The sequence below is a fragment of the Cordyceps militaris genome (assembly GCF_000225605.1).
Source record: "Cordyceps militaris CM01 unplaced genomic scaffold CCM_S00006, whole genome shotgun sequence".
NCBI classification, from domain to species: domain Eukaryota; kingdom Fungi; phylum Ascomycota; class Sordariomycetes; order Hypocreales; family Cordycipitaceae; genus Cordyceps; species Cordyceps militaris.
The window spans coordinates 666,254-688,746 of NW_006271974.1; the positions used below are offsets into that span (position 1 = coordinate 666,254).

The following is a 22,493-nucleotide window of genomic DNA, read 5'->3' on the forward strand; positions in this document are numbered from 1 at the left end:
ATGGCAAAGACAATGAAGCCATCACATAGGACAACGGCAATTGCGCCAGCCCGCTACCTTGCCAGGTTGGCATTACCTAACCACCTCGCCATCGGTCGACTGATCCGCCTAGCCTCTGCACATCACCCACAATCCGGTGGCTAGTTCTGAGAGGCGGCGATGATTATTAACCAGTGGGCGCGATTCAGGAGCGATCTTTGTTGGTCGTAATCGAAAATCAAATCCGCCAACCACAATCAGAGCAGATTGATAAACTTGTCTGTCGATGTGTTCCGAGCGGACGGGCCTCGCCCGAATAGCATCGGGGCACTACCAGTAGATCTAGACAGCGCACTAACTAAACCTTTGGCGTGGCCTAGTGAGTGAAGAAGATGCGCTTGTCTCTTCTTTGGGGCTTCAGAGAATAGTACATTGCGGGAAACAATACCTTGAACTTGGTCGCGTCCTGTAAGTGAGCCCCAGGTGAAGATTGAGGAGGCCATCCATCCATCACACTGGGCTGTTAGGGAGAGACCTCGTCATATCTAGTCCAGTTCCAGTGGATCGAAGCATCTTGGGACAATTTAATGGCAATGCTTCGTTACATTAGCTTACTAGCAAGACCGTTTCATGCACAACGTCTGCCTATTGTTCACTCATGCGTGCGTTGATAAACTCTTTCCCGACAAACAGCGAGGAATGCAAAAGATGCCACTGCCTACGAGTCCTAATTGGCCAGCAACTGGGTCGACTGGCTTGTTACCTGGGTTCTCTGCAGCAATTAAACGGGAGTGCAGGTATCCGTCAGGTATTTAGCGACACGGAAGCTGGCTGCATAGTTGCGCCGCCCGCCCTTTGCTCGGGGGCTGCGCGTGACGTGCCCCCTTTGACGGTGGAACATTTGAGAGTTCTTTAGGCCACTGGATAAACCAAGATAAAACAGAAGCTGCCTGCACAGGTGCTCATGTCGGTCTGTTTTTCGCTCCAATGATGAAGTAAAAGGGTATCGGGACGCCACAACGCGAACCGACGCTTCGGCTTGGGGCTGGCCTTTTGACGTAAGGCTACCTACCAACCTAGTAGTTAGTGCGCCGAGTACCGACTCGGAGCTAAAAGGTAGGTAGGTAGGTAGGTATCAAGGACAGTATGGAGTAGCTAGTTCGCAATGTAGCATTCCCTTGCCCAACTCTGATGATAACTACGACCGAATGACCCATTGACTTGGTCATCGCCGGCTAATTGTTTCTTGTTGCGCATTGGCGGGGTTCTAGCATTGTACCCCTCTGGATTCCACGGGAACAAGTCCACCACGAAAACATCCGGCCCCGACAAAGTACAGGGGGGATCGAAGGCGATGCGAGTCATGGAGCGAATTCTGTTCCAACGGAAATACCTTTTTTCTTGTGGCAAGTGCAAGGCCACGTACGACGCCACTCATGGAAACCCCAAATGTTTTTGCGCAACATTTCACTTAGGGTTAGCCGCTGATTTCTGTGCCAGTGGGGAGGTGATATGAGTTTTTTTTTTTTTTTTTAATAAAAAAGAATGTCATAAAGATTGATTGTTCAAGATAATCACGGCCTTGATAGCCGCATCAGTACAGTATACTTGGTACCAGTACGGAGTACATATACACGTCGAAAAGATTGCCTCGGCAAGAAGAGTTCCCCGCTTAAACCAGCTGGAACGAATGCCGATCTGGGCTGAGCTGCGGCTACTGATAACTAGTGGGAGCTGGAAACTCGCCCAACAGCACTTCCTCAGCCGTCCGTTCCAGAGGTCCAATATCGTAGTGTCCTTGCCGGTGTAGAGACTCCAGTGGCCCTGGCGCCGCTAGACAAGGATCACAGTCCGCTCAGAAACCAGGTCTGCTTCCGATGCCAGCAGCAGCGCGCTCGAATGAAACCTGTCAGTTCAAGACGCCCGGTCCTCTGCATGTAATTAATGCCCTGCCAGGTGTCTTGGAGGCCGATATTAGATCGGCTGTCAGCTTCAGCCGCAGCAATCACTGTGCTTGGTATGTAGTGTCAGTGCAGTGAATTAATCTGTACGATTACTCTGTACAAATTAGTGAGTCGTCAACTGCCAGCTGCCCACTAATACATACCGAAAGGGGGTGCTGGCTGCCCTGCCCTGTCGCCTTCTCTCTTCTGCGCACACACCTCCTCTCCCTCCGACTTGCCGAACCCTTAACTGGTTAGCTTTCCTTACCGCCACGAACCAGCACAAACAGGGCCGTACCCGACCTGTCAACTTCCCCAAAACACGAGGTTAAAGAACGAAAAAGGTTATCCGCATCACCAGTCTTGGCTTCTTTTGTTCTTGCAACCATACCATACCATACCCTTGCAAGTCCCTTCCTTGCTGCAGATCTAAACCTGCCGCGCAACCAAGATTGCGACGGAGTGGCCCATCCGACCAGCAAAAAGGAAAGAATCATGCATGTCCCGTATTCATGCGAACGAACCTTGGCTGCCTTGTCCGCTCTCTGCAAACGATACAAGACACACAACGCTCAATTGTCAAGGAGCGTGATTGCTTCTGTCGTGGGGACCCTCGAGAGCAAACAAAGCAGCCACAACCTACTTGAGACATTGTCGCGACAAATCACTCTTGGTCACAAGACGTTGTCATGGAAAAAGCCCGTCAGGCGTCTGAGAGGTAAACGGGAAGAACGCCACCACTGCCGATATTAATTGCTTTCCTCTCCCACCCACCAAGATGATGCGGGTAAGTGGCGGCCTACAGCCGCGCCAAGAAATGTGTCAACAACCTGTCAGTGCTTGTCGCTACGACGCCCGCGCCCACAAGCCGTGGCGTCCTGTCACATTTTCTTGGGTCCCGGTCCGGTCCCTTGTTGACAAAAAACGTTTGACCATTCTATTGCTAATAACATGTGGCATGTCGACGTCGATGCCGCCTCTCCGACCTGCTGGATACGGCTGGGAGCTGCGCGCCACCTTTGACTAGTCTCGAAACCAACCTTGTTAGAGCCTAGAAAGGTAGATGTATCTAACTACTCTTTCCATGTACAGAGATTCAACCGACAACGGCGAACAAGAACTCCGGTTGACGCTACCGGAGATGACTACTCCGTACAGAATGCAGCCATCGACGTCAGGGCACTACAGATGGTTACGCCCACTCTTATTACATTAATACCACGGCCGCAGCGACCACCAGACGCCGACCGTACGATAGCCCTGCTTCATATGGTCATCTCCTTCATTGGCGAAACAAGAGAACAATAAGATGAAAAATTTCCCCGCCAATGCTCCACGGAGGCGTGGACCAGCAGTAGAAGAGACGAGGAAAACACACCTTGGCATTGGCTGTCTCGTCCACCAGATCTGCGTCACGCCTTGCTCATGTCTCAGCCCAGTTGCCGTTTTTGTCTACCGTCACCGCCGTCATACAAGGCTTGAATGTGCCGTTGTTCATTCTTGAGCACACCAATAAGAAACGCGATTTGGGGGCCAAGCACACAAAGTAAGCCCCGCATGGGTTTACCACGAGGCGCACCACACAGGCTCCCATTCGCTAGGGGCGCCTCTCGACAAAGCTGTGGTCCAGGTCGTTGGGTAGTGAGGCATGGGCGGCGCTGAGCCTCTCTCCCCATGATAATAGCGCCCGAGTAATGCAAGCATCCACACACGGGGTAAATGGGGGAATCAAAAAGGCCGTGTAGATCTAGCAAGGCAGGAAGGAGAATCCGCCTCGCCCAGTCTTTGAAACAAGGTATCTTGGCATTGCGCCCCCCTGCCGCGCGTGGGTCAACTTTATTTTCTCTAACAAGTTTGGAGATGCTCAGCAACAAGGCTCCTGCTACTTGAATGGTAATGAATGGTAATGAATGGCATTACGGCATAGGTCCTTGCGGCTATATAATACCAAACTTTATTAGTGTCCCATGCAATTCAAGCATTGGCGTCACCCGTCTCCACGTTGGCGCCAGAGGCAAGGGACCATGTGCGGTGGCGTCCCCTCCCATGCACTTGTGGCATCTGCACTTTGAGCGTCCTTCTCGAGCCAAATTGCATGCCGACAGTACGATGGCTTATTCAGACTAGTTTGAGGTGTCGCCTTGTCTCTACGTACGCCACCACGTTATCAGACGACCCAGCTTCGGTGTCACGGCGTTTGTAATATACTTGACGTTTGATAGTCCTTACTCGTTCTTTCCATATTGGGCAGCTGTACTTTAGGCTTCCTCTGGCATTACATGCGCGTGTGGCGTCTGGCCAAACTAGCTACAAGCTCACAGCTACCCATCTTTTACTGCCGCCAAGAGCCCAAGACGGAACATTTCAACGGACAATGTGTCAGAGCGCGGGAGCTGACGAGTCCCAGCGCACTGGCACCCAAGCGCATCTTTGCCGCAAACTGTCAAGTTTTGACCATTTACGCCGGGCGCTCCAGCACGCTCGGCATCCTTCCGAGAGAAAAAAAAAAGCACAGATAAGAGCTTTTGAGTGGACAAACGGGCCGGGTACGTGGCCGGGGGGAGGGGGGGTTGATTTCGTTGGCAATATCCATACATACTTGTCATTAGCTGGTGTTGCAAGGCGAACGCAATAAAGGGACTCCGTAGCTAGTTACTGAACTCATACTACGCTTTGCTGCTTGCCTGCCTTGGTCTAGGCGTGGCGCGGCTCGCGTACAAGTCTGAGACATCGGAGGAAAATGGACGCTACACACACCTTTTCCTTCGGTTATTAGGCAACGTCTGTGAACGGCGCTTGTTGTGGACCAGTACAGACCCGAGTTGCGGGCCGAACTTTGAACACAAAAAAGTTGGCCGCTCCAAGCTTGGTCTTGGGATCGCGACCCGGCTGAGGAGGACGAACTAACTAGTCAGTCTAGTTTATAGCAGAGTAGCATCAGCTACGCTCTTTGCCTTCTGATCTGGTTGTTGGGGACGGCTAGTTCCGCGCAGTATCCCGACAACGTAACGTAGCCCAGATGAAGAGACTCAAGGGGTAAAAGAAAGAATCGGTGGAGAAACAACAAGGAAAGAAGACTGCCATCTGGCCATTACTCGTGGCAGCGGCTCCTCCTTCCCCTCATCCCCCTCATCCTCCTCATCCTCCTCGTGCTCGCGCGCTGTATATCTGTTACACGTCACCTGAAGTTGCGAGAAAAAACAAGAGACACTTATGATGATCGACGTGCACTTTGTACTAGAAAACGCCAAATGGACCAATATCCACCTGCCAGAATCCCCTTTGCCCTTTCGTTCTGGCCTGGGATCACCCTTCACCCCCCACCCCGACCCTTGACAAACGCCCAATCGTGCCATCGTAAGATGAAGGTGCTGGTAGCCCGAAGCCATCAGGCGTACGGCGGCCAGCTACCATAGTTTGGGGCGGGGGGCGTTTTTTTTTTTTGAGTTGCGAAGTTGCTGCGCTTGCCGGCTGCTGGGACGGCAACTGGGTTAGGGGCAAAGAGTGTTTTGATAGAAAATGGTCTTGGCAAAACTGACAGATGCGCAGAATCCCCGAAGCTTAATCACATTTCCCTCTCAAAGCACTTTCTTAATAGGGACTAAGCGAGAGCGAGAGAAAAAACCCCGCATATCCTGCGATACTGGGGTCGTCCGTCTCAGGTGAGAACTGTTGCTGCCTGCCCTCAAGAGCAAGGTCGTTGGCACGCTTTGGGTGGTTCTCCAGATTCTGGCGCAATTACGCTACTGCTTTTACTCCATTGCGGCATCAACAACTTATAACTTGTCATATTTCGGCTTGAGAAGCGCCGAAAAACGTCGCAATCAATCTCACGACCCGCAGAACAAGGCTCACAACACCATCCAATCTCCCTCAGCTTTCGCCACCAGTAGTCAGGTGTGTTTACCCCAGGCGTTCCTCGTACATACAAGTGATAGAATTGCGACTACATTCCCGCAGTCTCGGCTATAGGGTGAGTAGTATCACGTTCGCTCTATCACAGAGATGGGTTTCGTCGTGGCTCTGCGCCTGACACAGCTGAACTCCGCTGCTCTGCTCGACCCGTTCATACCGCCCTTCTTCTCCATACCACAAGGGATAAGGAGGAGTGAGCATATCCCACCAGCCACAGACAGAAGCAGGGGAGCCAGGCGAGGATTCAAACACGTAGATGCAGAACGACGGGTATTGAGCACCACATACGCCGCCGTGCCCTCTCTGCGGCACACGGGCCAAAGAGGTTGTTTGTTGCATAGACTGACGCTGGGGCAGTAGTGTGTCTTGTTTAGGACAGATTGCCACGTTCTAGATATCACACGGGATCTGACACATTGTCATACGTAGCAAGCGCTTTGTAACATGTCAAATGTCATCATAGTTGAAATTGGAAGGCTGAATACGAGGCCTTGTCCTTCTTGGCTTGGTCATTGGTCGAAATGTACGTTGGAATGGCAGAGTCTCGGCAAAGGCTTGGCCCACCGCGTCTGGATTATTGGCTATGACGATTCACAAGTATCACGAGAATGAAAGATTCAGGACTGTAGTTTTCATTCCCACTGCAGAGTTGGGAACGGCAACTTTCAAACGGGCTATCGGTTGACGACAGCCCCCCATATATCATCCTGACGAGATTTGACGAGGTCTTCGAGTACATATTCTATGACGTGTCCGCGCTGGCGGGATTATTCAATACTCTTACCGCATGCCACAGATACGCTGAGAGTGATCGGGTATCACCTGTACTCTTTTGATATTCATGATTGCATTTTCAGCTTTACCCTCTGCAGATCATGCCAAATGTTGACACTGCTGCTCGGTCTGTGCAGGACGATGTGAAGAGCGGTGGCCAAGCTCTACCAGCTCTCCTGCCACTGCAACAAGCAAGCCCACACTATTAACCCATTCTCAGAGGCAGAGAGTCACCCAAAATAAGTTCTTGTGTTGCCCTCCCAGACAGGACGCATGACGTCTGGGCCATGTGGGCAACGACTGCCGTGCAACAGTAACCGCTACACTGACTGGATCAATAGAACATCCATGACAACGCACAGCAGACCGATTCCGTGCTTGTATAACCCTCTCATGCAAGGCTCTTTAATACCAGGTGACCGGAACTCATCCTTGCTCGAAAGATGCGGTCAGTCCATCTCAGTAGCGAGAATTTTCGTATCCATGCCTGCAAGTTGCTTCTCTTGTGCTACTCCGTACACGTACTCCTGAGACGACATTTCGCAGGGCAAGAAGAGAGCGGCCGCATCATTTATTTGCCCACTCCCCCCTGCACTGTGACACAGAAGTACCATGCACCTTATTCGATGCACCCGTCTCAATCTTGGCAACAAGTCACCAGCAGGGCCTGCGGACCGGCCACCCCTTTCATCATCACGCACTTCTCTGCAGACTGTACCAGCCACACCAAGGCCGCGTTGTCATATTGTCGGCATGAGCCTAAAACATGCCAACGCGACATGCCATTTTACCACGAGCCAATGGAACTAGAGCAGACAAGAAAAGGGGCAGAGTAACCAAAAGAAAAAAAGAATAAACAAAAAAAGGGTGCGGTCGCACAAAAACCTTGCTGCTGCTCCCTCTTCCCGCCGGCACCCCATGGATCCGACAACGCAGGGCGGCAACAAGGGGAAAAGGGGCCGGCCGCCGAAAACAGCTGTCAACAACACGCCCACGATTTTCGGCGTGGAACGTTTGCGGCACCCGCCTTGCTGATACAACATTACACTTGGGGGGGGGGTTCCTGGTGGCCACACGACCTGGAGCGCGCCTGTGCCCGCCTCCCCTTGTTCACCGTGGTCACGAAAAAATAAGCCACTTCGCGACAATTGCCGGATTCGATCTCGTGTTTCGAGGTGGTGCGTCCTGGGGCGAGATTCTTTGCCCTACGTCGATTCAATGTGGGTGACGGACCCAGATCCGACTGCGGAGTTGGTCCGTTGTCGGTTTCTGACCGAGTGAATTGACAATTACCTGTACTACATGATATCTGTTTCGTAGAGTCGCCTTATGGAAAATGAAGAGAAGGAGGAGAGAAAAATAAATATATAATAAAAGTACCAAAAGACGGCCCATCTATAGTAAAACACGCGAGAGAACATAGATAATTCGGAAATGCTAGAAAAGACTCACACCAATATTAGCCTGGTTAACTGTAAAATATATTTCAAGAACGCCTGAAGACCTTCGTCAGCAGCCCGCTGCCTCCGCTCCGGCCTCGGCGCGTCATATCCTCCTGCGGACTTCCCGTCTCAGACGACGGACGCCCAGTGTGTCCCGGCGGCGGCCGGACCTCGCTCGCTCTGGGTACCTCCACATACCCGTCCATCTCCTCCGGCGCGGCGCGATACACCTTGCCGGCGTAGTCATCAGCGTGCCTCTTGGACGAGCCGGCGGCGACCTCCGGGTAGGTTCGCGGTGGCGGTGCCGAATCTTGCGCCAGCGCGCCTCGCAGCTTGCCCAGGCCGCGGTCTAGATGTTCCACCAGTTCGGCGGCGGCCCCGGAGGCGCGCGCCTCATGGTCGGCGTGGAGGTCTCGCGCTTTTCGGTACAAGTCGTTGTGTTGCTCTCGAAACTCGGCTTCCAGCTCGCGCTCCTGGCTCTCGAGGCCCGCTGCTCGTTCGGCCAGCTGCTCCGGTGTGGACGGGGCGCGCTGTTGCCCGTCTTCTGCCCGGCGCGCCTCTAGCCATTGCGCGTATTTCTGTTTGCTCTCGACCTCGGCAGAGCCAGACGGTACCATGTCGTGCCACTGGTTCGACCACGCTCTCGCTTCTGGCGTCGCCTTGGAACCAACGACGAACTTGTCAAAGGAGACGCTGAACTCACGGAAGTTGCCTCTGAGTATGAAACAGTCTCCGACCCATCCGCTCGATCGTAGCTTTTCCAGGAGAATGCCTGCAGTGGGACACCCCGAGGGAGAATCGACACCTTTTGAGTAGAAGAGGATGCATTTGCAGTCCATCCGTGCGGCAAACGCCTTTCGACTCTCCTCGTCGTTGAAGCATCGCTCTATAATATCGAGGGGTGCTATCTGTAGGAATGATTGCGGAGCACGCAGGTTCAATGCTCCATGTAAATGTGATCTGTTGAAATCGTTTGTCGAACGAAGATCAAATGGTAGAATCTGCCCAGGCAAGGAGAGCTCCAGCAACTCAGAGAGAGCCGTAGGAAGGATCATGCGCGGCCCATCATTGCCTCCGCGCGTTGTGTCCTTGAGCTTCATGCTAGCGAACCGGGTTGATACTATATCCCTCTCGCGGCGGTGATGGAACCAAATTTCCAGATGCCATAATTCGATGCCCAAGTTAGACGCCAGCATCGCGCTCTGCGCGTCATTGGGTAAAGGTTCGTGCTGGTAGTATTCCTCCAACCTTTTCTCGACATGGCTTGCAAAGCGCTTTGGTTCGGGGACATTTTCGCCGAAAACAGTACGACGCATTGCTTGTTGCTGGTTGAGGATAATCTGTCTTGATATCCCGGAGCTTTCGGGTGGAGAACCAGACGATGACCGACGCTGTAGAGTTTGGAGGGAGAGGCTGGAATCCACTTGTCGAAGTGGCTGGATATTCAAACCGCCCGGGGAAGACAGAATGGGTGATCCTGGCGCACTGAAATTCGCCGGATAGCTGACAGGTTGTTCACTCCTCGTCATTGTCCCGGCTGAGCCGTGAGCAAGACCAGACACTTCTCGAGGTCGTCGATCGTATACATGGTCTGCGGCAGCAAACGTAGTTCCAGACACGCCAGAGACAAAGGACTCCGTATCGTGTCTACCAGTGTGGGACTGGCGGACTTGTGTCGCCGCTCTCACTGTTGGTGGCTGCTGGGCATTTCTTGGAATGGCGAGATTGTTGGATCGGATGAAGGCGACGAATGATGTCGCATGGTCCTCGGGTAGCATGTCCCAAATCATGACGGGCATAGAGACAAGAAGGAGAGTCGAGTGACTCTTGAAGACTCCTTGCACTTTGACATGCTTGGCAAGCGAGGGAAAGGCGCTCAACCACTGCTCCCAAGCATTGATATCGAGCCTCTGGTCGTCTTCCAGCGCAAGCGAGATCATCACGTGCGGAGTATCCTCGTTCGGGTCGCTGGATACAGGCGTTCTGGGAATTGGGTTTGGGCATGGCCCCCGAGTGATGCCCATCGGATCAGCACCGGAGCCGTGGCTCGGTCGTGGCGGAGACGGGGGCAATGGTGGCGACGGGGGCATCTTCTGCTGTCTGGCGTTGCAAAGCTCAATGCTGGGAGCTTTGTGGTTTGCCGTCATCATGAAGTGAACCGGAGTCGATCGCGCTTCAAATAGTTTGCCGTTGATGGTGATGGGGCGAGGATGCTTGAGACGAGCCAGCACCTCGGCGTGCAACATGGCGGCGGAAAATGTTCGCGACCTCCACTCTTGCAGGACTTCTATGAGAGCATTGGTGAAAGAATAGCGACCCGGATCGGGAGCAATAGCGTCCCAACTGGACGCAGATATCGTCTCGGTAATACTATTTCCGGTTGAAAAGGTCGCGCTCGCTGCGCCGGCGCAGCAGTCGAGGAGGATGAGCACATCTGATTTCGAGCGCTCGAGGAGCGTTTGGATAGCAGACCATCTGATATAGTTAGCAGCAACTCAACAAAACTGGTATGAATGAGCCTTACTGTAACCAAGGAGAGCTTGGCTCTCGTGTTCTGTATGCATGTCAGTCTCAGGGCTCGGGTAGACAAGCCAGGTCGACACGTACGCGCACCAGGTGCTTTGACGCGACTCGTCAATTCTGGCATGACCGCCATAGTATACTAGGAATAACGTATCGGGCGACTCGTGCTCTTTGATCAGCTGGCCAACCCGCATCATCAACTCAAGATGCGAGTTTTCCGAAGGAATGGCAAAGATGTCCGTGTCAAACGCATAGTCTTCGCTCAGACACTTTTGCAAGTCCTCCAACTCTGGCAGCACAAAGAGGTCATCTGAACCCCAGTGAAGAAGGAGGGCTTCCACCTTTTTGTAGCGCTGTGTTGAGCGGCCCCGGTTAGGAAAGGCACGCGCCGCGGACTAGATGTGGCTATTAGTAAAAGGTTAACCATCCTTTGCCGCCAGGGTGTCTACTTGCATCTTCCAGTCGTTTGGCGAACTGACTGATGTGCTTCACGTGGAAGCTTGTACGGCTGATATCATGAGTGGCTGATCTGGGTTGCATTGTGCCGTTGCTAAAGTTGACCTATACCGCGGGGGGAGGGCAGATGAGAGGTATTTAGCCAAAAGTCGGGCCGTAAAGCAAAAAAGGGAGACAATATGCAATGTTGCATTTTCTAGACATACAGACGGGTCGCCATTCCGTGCGCCTGGCCCCCCCACGGGCTGGCGGGCACGGATCGTGACATAGGGTTGGTCGTCGGTCATTGTCAAGGACGAGTCGGACATCGGCAGCGTGGTGGTGACTGTGATTGGAGGGCCATCAGGCCATGGATCAGTTTCGCAGGGGAATTTTGTCACCAACAGAAACCAATGAGTGAAGCGAGATTGAAATGAGCACGAGTAATATCTCGGGAGAAAAATAAACGAGGACAACGGTGACTGCAGAGTGACGAAACAGCCTCTTCACGAGGCGGACTGGCCATGCCCTCAACATCTCGGTCCCCAAAGAGGCTTAGCGCCTTTTGCCGTCGGTCTGTCCTTTGGCACACCGGCTGTGGGTGTCTGGATTTGATCAGCGACGATCTTCTGAACTCTTCTGAAAGTCCTAGTTATCTGGTGGGCGGTCTAAATAGAGATCTCGTCAGGACGATGATTCTATTGGATACAGCATACGTTGGCCGCGTTGTGGGCTGTCGCATCTACGTGGCGCACGCTGATCCTAGGAATATGCCCTCTTGCGCTCTCGATATGTAAACATCATCGCCACTCCCGGACCCCTTTCACGAGCCGCCAACGATAAAACAAAGAGAGACAGCAATTACGAGCAAAACACACCGAAATGAGTCGCCTTTTCGCACAGATGTCTTGGCAAGTCAGATGCCTGCGCCAAACTCAGGTCCAGGGTAAGCAGCAGGTCGCGTGTGGAACCCGCCCGTGCCAGCTCTCGTGCAACTACGATCTTGACACCCTCGTCCTTCTTCCACAGCACGACAGCCGAGTTCAGCCCATCATAACTACTAGCTCCTATGTTTGCTACCCATGCATGAATAAAACTGCAGCCGGCCATTGACAAGCTGAAAACGCGACGCCATGATAAAGGAGCGCATCACTTTCGTCCACCCGCCAGGGGGTGAGCTTGATCCCAGGGAGTTTGATGTGCAACCTACCGGACTGCTTGGCCCGACCATCAATACCATGCGTGAAGATAGATTCACCATTCCAATAGATGAAATCCCGGCCAATTTTGCATCCGTTTTGCGCGACTTCAGCTCTCTGCAGGTCCGATGGGCCAGCCCCCAACAGCAAAACACGATTAGCCCGTTTAGCTCCCGCATATCGCCCGGGCTTCATGTCTCTTATTATGCGCCAGCGAAACAAAGAGACGTAGACCCGTAAGTTGGGAGTGCAACGAGAAGTCTCGAAATCCTAACATGGTGTAGATCCAAACTGTGCACTCTGCTACAGGCCTTTGGACCGGTTGGATGCGAGTCAAGAGAGGTAAGCTCGTGCACGTCAATGCCAAGATGGTCGCTTATTCCCAGGGCAGGCCTTTACGGAAATTGATCACAAATCGAACGACTCCATAACAGGTCGGTACTTTTACCAGCACGTCGAGGCCTTGGAAGATTTCATGGCCTACTTTTCAACCACCTTTTGCACTGAGCTTGATCCAGAATGCCAAGCAAGAGTCAGAGGACTGAATGTTGCTGCTTCTCTGGACATAACATATGATGCGGAGCCGCAAACAGTCAAGATGACGGCATTCTGGCCGCTACGAAGCCAAAATCTGGTAGCGATAGCCGCTGACAGCCGACGCACTGAAGTTGGCATCATGGGCTTAGACGAGCCGGTCAACATGAAACCGCATGAACTTGGTGTCTCTGGCACGTTAACCGTTCTTAAAGAGCAAACGAAGCCGGGCCCGGTATTCTTTGCTTTCCCAGCGCGTCACAGAGCCAGTCCTGCGTCATTCTCGTCGCGGTTCGCAACGCCCACTGGCCTGCATCCGACGATGCAGCTTGGCTTCGACTCCAACAAGCCGCCAGTTGATGGGGGCAGCTGCAAAATGTATGCATATCTGACGCTGCCGAGGACGATATTTGCAGACAGGTATCAGCTCGCCGATGATCTGTTCCTGGCCTCCAAGAACCTGACGGCGGCTCCGTACACAAGCCTTCCCGTCGACCTTGAAGCCCCAGAATACACCACCTCAGTCTGGGGCTCGACGGTCTTGCTAGAGCTTGCACCTCCTGCGATGCGCGCGTATCCTGACGCATGGACGGCAGAAGTACCCCTCCATCTCCGTTATCTCAGACCTTCTGAGACGGGCATTGAGGACATTGAGGTTCCATTCCCGGCAGTCTTTTGGGCGTGCGGGCCTGTACAATCGGTAGATTTTACCAAAAGTCCCTTTGATCGGATCCATCTTGGATACGACGATCTGTTTGAAGATGGAACAGTATTTTGGCATGTCTATCCACAAGGGCGCGGGGGCAGCCGCGTCATGGAGAGCCGGCTTATGAGTAGTCTCTCCGTCCCGGTGCTTAATACCAGCGCGTCGGACTGGGTTGGAATCGGAACCACGGCTGCCATATCAATCGGGTTTGCGTGGATTCTATGGAAGCTAGTCGGTGCTTTTCTGCAATCCGGCTATAAGAGCAATGCATCAAATAGGCCTGCCGGTGGCAGCATCGCGGACCAGGACGGCAAAAAGAAGAAGAAGCTATGAAGCCGCGCGGCGACGGCAAGGGCCTGAGAATCAAAGTGTTGAGCACCCTGGCCAAAATTTCGGTGTTAGCCAAGGCAGGCACAGACTTTTGCCCCCACAGAATAAAAGAAGAGAATCCATCGCCAGATGACAACGCGCGTACCATGATCAGATAACAGAGTCAAATCACGCAGGAAGTCAAACTAGCGCGCAGCACAGAAGATGCGACCAGGAGGGGGGAATTGTTGTCGCCAGAAAACGTGACATCAGTGATTCTTGTTATACCTATTTTCTACCCAGCAGCCAGCTTCAACTCTCAAGTTACAACTTTTAGAACCTGTCTAAATTCTGTCCCTGTATGCAAGTAGAAAACAAACGCCAACTCAACCGCTAATGTTCAAAGAAGTTTCATAAAGTAAATTCGGATCAATCATCGTCACATCTGAATTCAGCATCTGCTGCTCCCCATACGGCGGCACCTGCATCTTCTGTCCACCATCGGCCCCTTCAGCACCATCCAACGAAGACAAGAAATTCTGCAAACTACACAGCTGCGGCGCTGCCCGACTATCCGCCATGCTCTCTAGAGAACTCAACAACGGCAGGGGATCGTGAAGTGGCGCCGAGACGACAGTCGAACTTGTGCTGGCATGGTTCCTCGTGCTCATAATAGGTGACAGCATGTGGCGGTCGGTTGCGACGCCAAAGACGACAGCGATGCTTCGCTTTGTCTGGTGACAGCTCGTGCGGATGATCCGGCGTTGCCGAATTGGAGCTGGCCTAGCTCCCAGAGGCGGGAGGCAATGTCGCGCAGCCTCGTGTTGTGGGAGGGCCATATGTCGCTGTTCATGGAATTGGATGTACCGATGGCGAGCATGGCTCTGCAACAGGCATCGAGAGCGAGGGTAAATACCATGGGGCCAAGGGGATGTATTTGTGATGATAAATATCAAAATTGAGAATTTCAGAAATTTCGAACCTGTTGTCTCCGGCGTCAGCTCTCATTTGCATTTCAGCTTCTTTCTAAACGTAGCGCTAGCCTCACTTACACGTCCCTTCACTACCACCTGCTCAGTTGCAGGTTAAAGCCTTTGCTTGCCGACAAAACCCGTCCCTTCTACAATGACATCCACACGAAAACTCCTCATCATGCAGTTCGGAGACATCGACGTCCTCCAAATCGTCGATGCAACCTGTCCGCCACCCCTACACGCCATGTCCAGATCCGCACGGAACTCTCAGGCTTCACTGGTGGCGACATCAGCATGCGAAAGGGGATATACCCGGATCAAGTTGCTGCACCACTGACACCAGGCTACTGTCTGGTGGGGACGGTCAGCAAGCTCGGAGATTTCTGTAAAGAGCTGCAGGTTGGCGACACTGTTGCCGTGCTGACCAAGTACAATGTGCAGGCTGAGTATGTGAATCAGCCGGAGGAGTATTGTGTCAAGATCCTTGGGGGTCTGGATCATCGGCAAGTTACTGGGCTGATATGTGACTGGAGCACTGCCTATGCAATGGTGAAGGAGGTGGCCAATGTCGCCGAGCGCCAGCGTGTTTTCATCCACGGCATGAGTGGTGGTGTTGGCACGGGGGTGATGATTCTTGCCAAGTTGGCGGGTGCTGAGGTGTATGGAACTGCGAGTCTGCGCAATAATCATCTCATTCGGTCGTATGGAGCGCATTCGTTTGTCTACCCGGACAAGAAGTGGATGGATGCCATGAAGGGTTGGGGTGGTGCTCATGCTGTTTTTGACGCGCTGGATTTCGAAAGCTTTGATGAGAGCTATGGTATTCTGTGTCGGACCAGTCGTTGAGAACTCGATGAATGTGGTATACCAGTGCCCCCAACTAGGTTAGCTACTACCGTGATAAAGTCGAATTTTCTGGCCTGCCCCTTGCCTCCACCAACATCAACAAGGAGAGCTCGCTCAGGCTCAATTTCACTTTTACCAATCCGACTAAAATCATACATGCCCGTGATTGGCATCGTTTCCACAGCTGCCGCCATTGCGCGATTAAACTCTTCATTTCGCTCCGGCCTGCCCTCCAGGATCTCCAGGATCTGATACAGCGTCTTGTCAGGTTGTCCTGCAGCATACCCAAACGGCACGCGATGCGACGACACTGGCTCCTTCAGACCATTTTCAGCAAAATACTCGGGCCATTCGGCAGTAGGTACCAGAAAGAAGTCATAGATGTGTCTGTACAGCCGCTTAATTCTTGGCTCGGCGAGCTGTCGGGATGCGTCGTTATGAGCCAGTTGTCCGGGGTGGGAGATGTGAGCCCTCCGACAACGGCGAGGAACTTTGCGAATCGCTCAATGAGACTGATGTCGACGGCTTGTTTGGCATAATATTAATTTATATTTAGACTTAATTAAGTCTTTTAGCCCTTTTTCTAGCTTTAAATAATATATCTTTTTAAATTTCTTTTATTTTTATTTTTATTTTTATTTTTATAGTTTTATTTAAATTAAATATAATTAATTAGATAAAAATTATTATATATATTATCTTTATAAAAAAGATTTAAATTTATAAAATAGTTAAATTAGTTTTAAACATATATAAGCTTTAAAATAAACTAAAATAATTTTATTAATAGTTAAGATTAGTTTCTTTAGAAGCTAACTTATTTATCTATATACTATTAACCCTTTCTTGCTTTCTAGCTAATTATAGGTTACTAGCTGATTGTGCGCCGAGGTCCCCACTTAAATCACAACACTGATGTGTAGCACCGACAGCATTTTGAACACATGTTGTGGCCGGGCTCTCACACCAAAACCTGAATTGGACGAAACAGCCAAGCACAGGCGCCATCAGTCTTTTTTCTGTTATTTACCCAAAATATCATCGATAGCCGAAACCTTCTTCGTCCTTATCACTGCGCCACAACGAGGCCATGCCGTGAACAGAGCCACCGCGGCAGCAGAGACTCGTCCCCCGATGGCCCCCACGCCACCCTCAGCAGATGCAGCGTCGTCAGCTTCACCACACAGCGAAGACCGTACGCGGCGCAACGTGGCCTGCGTCAACTGTCGCAACTCCAAGGTGTGTGATTGAGTTCTCCCAGTAGATGTTTCGCAGAATTCCTGCCTCTTGTTTTTTACGCCAAGCAAGCGGCCCATTTTGGCTCTGCCCAGCGCTGCCAAGGATATTTTTAGACTTACAAGCTGTGTTTTTTTTGTTCTCTTCAGGTCCGCTGTCGCTCCAGCACCGTGCCTGGTCAGCCGTGTCAGAGATGCGCCAAACTGCAGATTTCATGCCTGGTGGATAAGTTTCACAAACGCATAACGAAACGAAGGTACGCGACCACGGAAATCTTTTGTTGCAACTCTTATCCACGAGGCTGACGGGCGGTACGCAGCAAGCTGGAGCAGCTGGAGCAGGAGCTCCGATCCATCAAACAGGTGGTCCATCCGCACGGCACCGACGCCGCCGACTTGAAATGGACGCCGCCCAGCCCGCGAGCCCCGTTTCAGAATGCAACAGAATCCTACAGCCGCTCTTTCGCGCAACCCGTACCGCAAACGCCGACGCCTCTCTCGGAACCATCTGCGGCTGCGGCGCCGCCCTCTGCACGGCTCTCCGAACAGCGTCCCAAGACCGGCCCCACCCAGGCCCGCATGCTTGGCAAGCACAGGGTCTCCGGAGACGATATTGACTGGTACTTTGACAAGTAAGCAGCCCAATTATTGATTGGAGCGCACTGCTTACACGTAGATCTTAGGTTCTTGCAGTGCTTCCACCCGGCATTGCCCATCTTGCGAAAGCGAGATCCGGATGAGTGCTACGAAGCCAGCTCAACGCTGTTCTGGGTCGTCATATACGTAACCTGTCGCCGATACACCACGGACCGTGTGTTTTTCCGCGCGCTGGTCGATTATGTTGAAGAGGATATTTCCAAGACGCTGATAGATCCGGCCATGGGGCTGGAAACCGCTCACGCGGCCCTGTTCCTCTGCGCCTGGCCTCTCCCCACCATACGGCTGTTGACGGATTCCTCCACGACATATATCAGCATTGTCATGACGGGGATCATGATGATTGGAGTACATACTGGACGAGGCAGTCATAAGCAGTTTTGTGTCGGCACACGCAAGACTCGCGTCTTCTCCGACGAGGAAGCTGCGTCGACGTGGATGGCCTGCTGTGTGCTGGCGCAAAAGTAGGACGACAGGCATCGCTTGACAGCATCATTCTTTGCTAACCAATGGCAATTGCAGAATATCGACGACTAGTGGCCATCCGCCACCCTCTATCCAGCACGACGACACGCAATGTCGCGCATCTCTAGACTCGCCATTCTGGACCGATCTAATATCCATGTTCGACCTCTACAGATTCCTAAATCGCTTCCACAGCGCAATGGCGGTGCATGCATCCAGCCGTGGGCAAGCTCCCATCTCTGAAGTCACACGATGGGAGCAAGAGTTTGAAGCGCTGCGGCCTGCAATCTTCCAGTCCAACACCGGTATGCCTGTCCGTTTGACCCCTCCACCAGCAACTCCGAGTAACACCCAATACAGACCTGCTTCGCGTCCTGTCTCTCTCTGCACTTCTCGAGATCCAAACCTTTTACTTCTCCGCCAACCCCGACGCGACAACACACGTGCAGCGCCTCTACTACCTCCGTGCCTTCCGCACGGCGCGCAGCCTCATCAGCACGGTGCTGGATCTCGAGTCGCGTAGCCAGTTCCTCACGCACGCTACCAACCAAATCTTCCGCAGCCTCGTCGACGCCGCTTGCATCGTCACCGCCATCCTGTACTCGACATCGGCGCCGCCCGACGTGGCGCCCAACGACGCCAACCTGCTCGCGCAGCACGCCGCCGCCGCCATCCACCGCTGCTCCGTTGAGGAGGGCGACCTCCCGCACCGCATCGGCGTCATTGTCGAGACCTTTTGGCACGTCCGCCACCTCATCCCGCGCATCGAGACTGGGCCCCGCGCCTGGTCGCACCGCCTCGGCGTTGGCATGTCGTTTTGGTGCCTCGAGCTGTTCAAGCGCGGTCTTTGCGCTGCGCAAAAGAATAGCGAGACGGCGGCCGCGGCGAATAGGGCCAATGACCTCATCCGTATGTTTGAAATACATTTATATCTGGCAGGAACCAAAACACCCTACAGAATGCTAACTATGAGTAGATGGCCACAGGAGCACACGACAGAATCCGGCGCGGTCCACCGAGCCTGCCAGCGAGAATGACGTGCCGTCTTCCACAGGCCCGCAACCTGCGCCCACATCTGTCGGCCAGTCGAGCAACATGCTGCTTCCAATGACAATGAGCGCCGACCCCTTTCAGGAAATCGACTGGTCCATGTTCACAGACGACTTTGGCTGGATCGGCGACGACGGTGTGCTGCTCGGCCTACCATGAAAACGGATGATGAGAAACGACGTATAAACGATACCAGGAGCAGACAGGTAAACACGGTCCATCATTCTTCTTGTAACGGCATATCTGAACACGCGATTTTGGTTTCCCTTCTCTACTAGCGTTAATCTAAGTTCTATACCATGGTTAATGCACACAAATTCACTTTCACGGTTTAGAGTTATTACAATCTAAAAGATATTTCAATTTCAATTTGTTTCTTCATTATGTCATGTATGAGATATACATGTATTCTCTATGCCTATAGAAACAACTGCTTCCGGCTACGCATCATGAGAAATCATCCATGCGTCTAGCAAAAACGCCGCGTAAAAAAACAAATCATTGTAATCGTTTGTCACTGTATGACAAGGTATGCGACCACTTCCGACATCATGAAACCAGATATCAAAGTGGCTTTTTTTTCTGGGATTTTCTGGGGTTTCAACCTTTGTCGTCTCCATCTCCTCTCTAGTCGTAAAAATCCCCATCGTCCATGTCGAGCTCATCGACGGCGTCCTCCTCGTCAACCATCTCCTCATCCTCATCAGGATCACTGTCATGATGGTTCGCGAGAACCACGATCCTACCGTCTTCGAGCTCGACCCGCGCCGTCTCCTTGTCGCGGATATTGTTGCGGAGTATGAGGATGGCGAGCTTGTTAAGGACCTCTTGCTCAATGAGACGCGCGAGCGGGCGGGCACCGTAGGCGGGCGAGTAACCAGCATTGGCGAGGTAGTCCTTGGCCTCGTCCGAGACTTCAATGGTGACATTTCGCCCATTATCGTGCAAGCGCTTCTGAATCTCCATGAGGCGCACGTCGACAATGTTGCGAATCTCCTTGCGGGTGAGGCGGTTGAAGATGACGACCGAGTTGATGCGGTTAAGGAACTCGGGGAGAAAGTAGTTACGCAGCGAACCCATGACCAGCTCCTTGGTGGCAGAGTCTACCTTGCCCTCCTTAGTACCCGGCCGGGTGAGGTACTCGGCGCCCAGGTTGGACGTCATGACGACGATGCAGTTCTTGGCGTCCACCACGCGGCCCTGGCCGTCGGTGATGCGCCCGTCGTCCATGAGCTGCAGCATGACGGTGAGAACCTCCTTGGCCGCCTTTTCCACCTCGTCAAAGAGGAGAATGGAAAAGGGCTTGCGGCGGAGCGCCTCGGTCAGCTGCCCGCCCGCGTCGTGGCCGACGTAGCCGGGCGGCGCGCCAATCATGCGGCTGAGCGCGTGTCGCTCCTGATACTCAGACATGTCGAAGCGGATCATGGCACGGCTGTCGTCAAAGAGGAACTCGGCGAGTGCCTTGGTAAGAAGCGTCTTGCCGGTGCCCGAGGGCCCGCAGAAAAGGAAACTGGGAGGCTGGTTGGGGTTGGAAAGGCCGGAGCGCTGCAGCCGGATGGCGTTGGCAACCGACTTGACGGCTTCCCTTTGGCCAACAACTACCTTGCTCAGCGCCCGTTCCATGTGGATGAGCTTCTCCTTTTCAGACGTGCGCAGTCGGGTCACGGGAATGCCAGTCCAGCGCGCGACAATTTCGTTGATTTGGTCAGCTTCCACTGTGTCGGTGACCATGGAGCCCCCGGCGTCCGTGTTGGATTCGTTGAGAGCGGCGTCGGCGGCGGCCTTCTTAACCTCGAGTCGCTTGATGACGTCCTGTTGATCGGGGATGGCTCCGTACTTGAGATCGGCGGCCTTGGCATGCTCTCCGTTGTTCATAGCATCTTCTAAGCGCTTCTCCAAGTCGTCGAGTTTGACCTTGGCGTTGTGGATGTCCTCGCTCCGCCTGAGTTCGTTTTGATACTTTTCGCGGAGAGGTTCGAGTTCCTCCTCGACATTCTTGGCCTCTTTCCTTGCCTGCATGAGACGACTCTGCGATCCTTCATCGTGCTCCTTCTCAAGAGCGGCGATTTCAATCATGAGCTGGCTGAGCTTGCGTTCGTTGGAGTCAATGATTTCGGGTCGGGATTCGCGTGCGACTTGCACTGCAGCAGCAGCCTCATCGACCAGATCAATGGCCGAATCGGGCAGTCTGCGGTTGGTGAGGTACCTGGCGGCCAAGTTGGCGGCGGCGACCAGCGCATTGTCTTTGATTGTGACGCGGTGGTGACGATCGTATTTCTCCTTGAGACCACGAAGGATGGAAATAGTCTCAGGGATGGTAGGCTCCTTGACAAGAACTTGCTGGAAGCGACGTTCAAAGGCGGCATCCTTTTCAACGTACTTTCGGTACTCGGCAAGGGTGGTAGCACCAATGCAGTGCAACTGACCACGAGCCAACATGGGCTTGAGAAGATTGGCAGCATCCATTCCGCCCTCGCCAGATGAGCCAGCACCCATGAGAAGATGAATTTCGTCAACAAAAAGAACAATCATTTCCTTCGATGACTCGATTTCTTTCAAGACACCCTTCATTCTCTCTTCGAATTCACCACGGAACTTGGAGCCGGCAACGAGCGCTCCAACATCGAGGGAGAGCAGTCTGCAGCTCTTCAAGTTGTCGGGAACGTCGCGAATGACAATTCGCTGGGCCAAGCCTTCTACCACAGTCGTCTTTCCTACACCCGGTTCACCAATAAGGACAGGGTTGTTCTTGGTACGGCGAGACAGGATGCGGATGACTCTGCGAATTTCCTCTTCTCGGCCAATGACCGGATCGACCTTCTTGTCGCGGGCCATTGCCGTCATATCGATGGTAAATTTTGCCAAATTTTCGTTTTCTTGTTCCGTATCGGCAGTTTTGCTGTCGACTCGTTTTGTTCCGCGGATAGCCTGGACGGCGTCTTGGATTAACTTTGGCTTCGGTATATTGGCCTCGCGGAGCGTCGCTTGGATGGTGGGCTCCTCAGAGAGGGCTGTGATGAGGTGGTCAACACCAATGTAGGTGTCTTTCTGGACCTTTTGCAGCTCCATGGCCTTGCGTAAGACAGCATGGAACTGCGGCGAGAGAGAGACCTGCTCTGGGGGTGGATCTTGGCTCGGCAGACGAACCAACGTCTTCTTGAGAGCTCGGTCAAAGAGTTGAGGGTCGCCATGGGCTCTCTCGATAACTTGGCGAAACAATGTCGCGATGGCGCCGGGAGGGGCATTCTGTTGATCCTTGGATTGATCGACGGGGGGTTCGAGTAGTGAGACGGCGAGGTGAACGGGCACCAGTTGTGAGTGTGCGTATTGTTCAGCCAAGGCCATGGCGTCTTCCACGGCCTTTTGTGCGCGGTCTGTGAAGTCCATTCGTGCTGTCATGGTGACGAACGGCTATGTGGTAGCTTTCGTGGGCGCTAGGTTGTGATGAGAAAGAGCTCAGGCCAGTAGACTTTGGTCTATGAAAATTGCTGACACGCAGTGAGCATG

At 53.0% G+C, this 22,493-nt stretch overlaps 4 protein-coding genes across 4 annotated transcripts; 2 read left to right on the forward strand and 2 right to left on the reverse strand.

Moving 5' to 3' along the window:
* Positions 1-8,097: 8,097 nt before the first annotated feature.
* CCM_07505 (Rhodanese-like protein) lies at positions 8,098-11,319 on the reverse strand (the record flags this gene model as incomplete). The annotated part of the gene is made up of 4 exons (XM_006672646.1): positions 8,098-10,528; positions 10,578-10,607; positions 10,661-10,971; positions 11,239-11,319. The coding sequence occupies 4 exons, from the start codon at positions 11,317-11,319 to the stop codon at positions 8,098-8,100; spliced, it is 2,853 nt and encodes a 950-aa protein (XP_006672709.1).
* An 825-nt stretch (positions 11,320-12,144) lies between these two features.
* Positions 12,145-13,783, forward strand: CCM_07506 (protein pbn1; the record flags this gene model as incomplete). The annotated part of the gene is made up of 3 exons (XM_006672647.1): positions 12,145-12,446; positions 12,495-12,552; positions 12,602-13,783. The coding sequence occupies 3 exons, from the start codon at positions 12,145-12,147 to the stop codon at positions 13,781-13,783; spliced, it is 1,542 nt and encodes a 513-aa protein (XP_006672710.1).
* Positions 13,784-14,911: 1,128 nt separating this feature from the next.
* Positions 14,912-19,145, forward strand: CCM_07507 (putative oxidoreductase; the record flags this gene model as incomplete). Its single annotated transcript, XM_006672648.1, has 7 exons — positions 14,912-14,944; positions 14,986-15,560; positions 17,135-17,446; positions 17,498-17,935; positions 17,994-18,241; positions 18,297-18,845; positions 18,913-19,145. The coding sequence occupies 7 exons, from the start codon at positions 14,912-14,914 to the stop codon at positions 19,143-19,145; spliced, it is 2,388 nt and encodes a 795-aa protein (XP_006672711.1).
* A 468-nt stretch (positions 19,146-19,613) lies between these two features.
* Positions 19,614-22,385, reverse strand: CCM_07508 (heat shock protein HSP98; the record flags this gene model as incomplete). The annotated part of the gene is made up of 1 exon (XM_006672649.1): positions 19,614-22,385. One exon carries the CDS (start codon positions 22,383-22,385, stop codon positions 19,614-19,616), a length of 2,772 nt encoding a protein of 923 aa, XP_006672712.1.
* Positions 22,386-22,493: the final 108 nt, after the last annotated feature.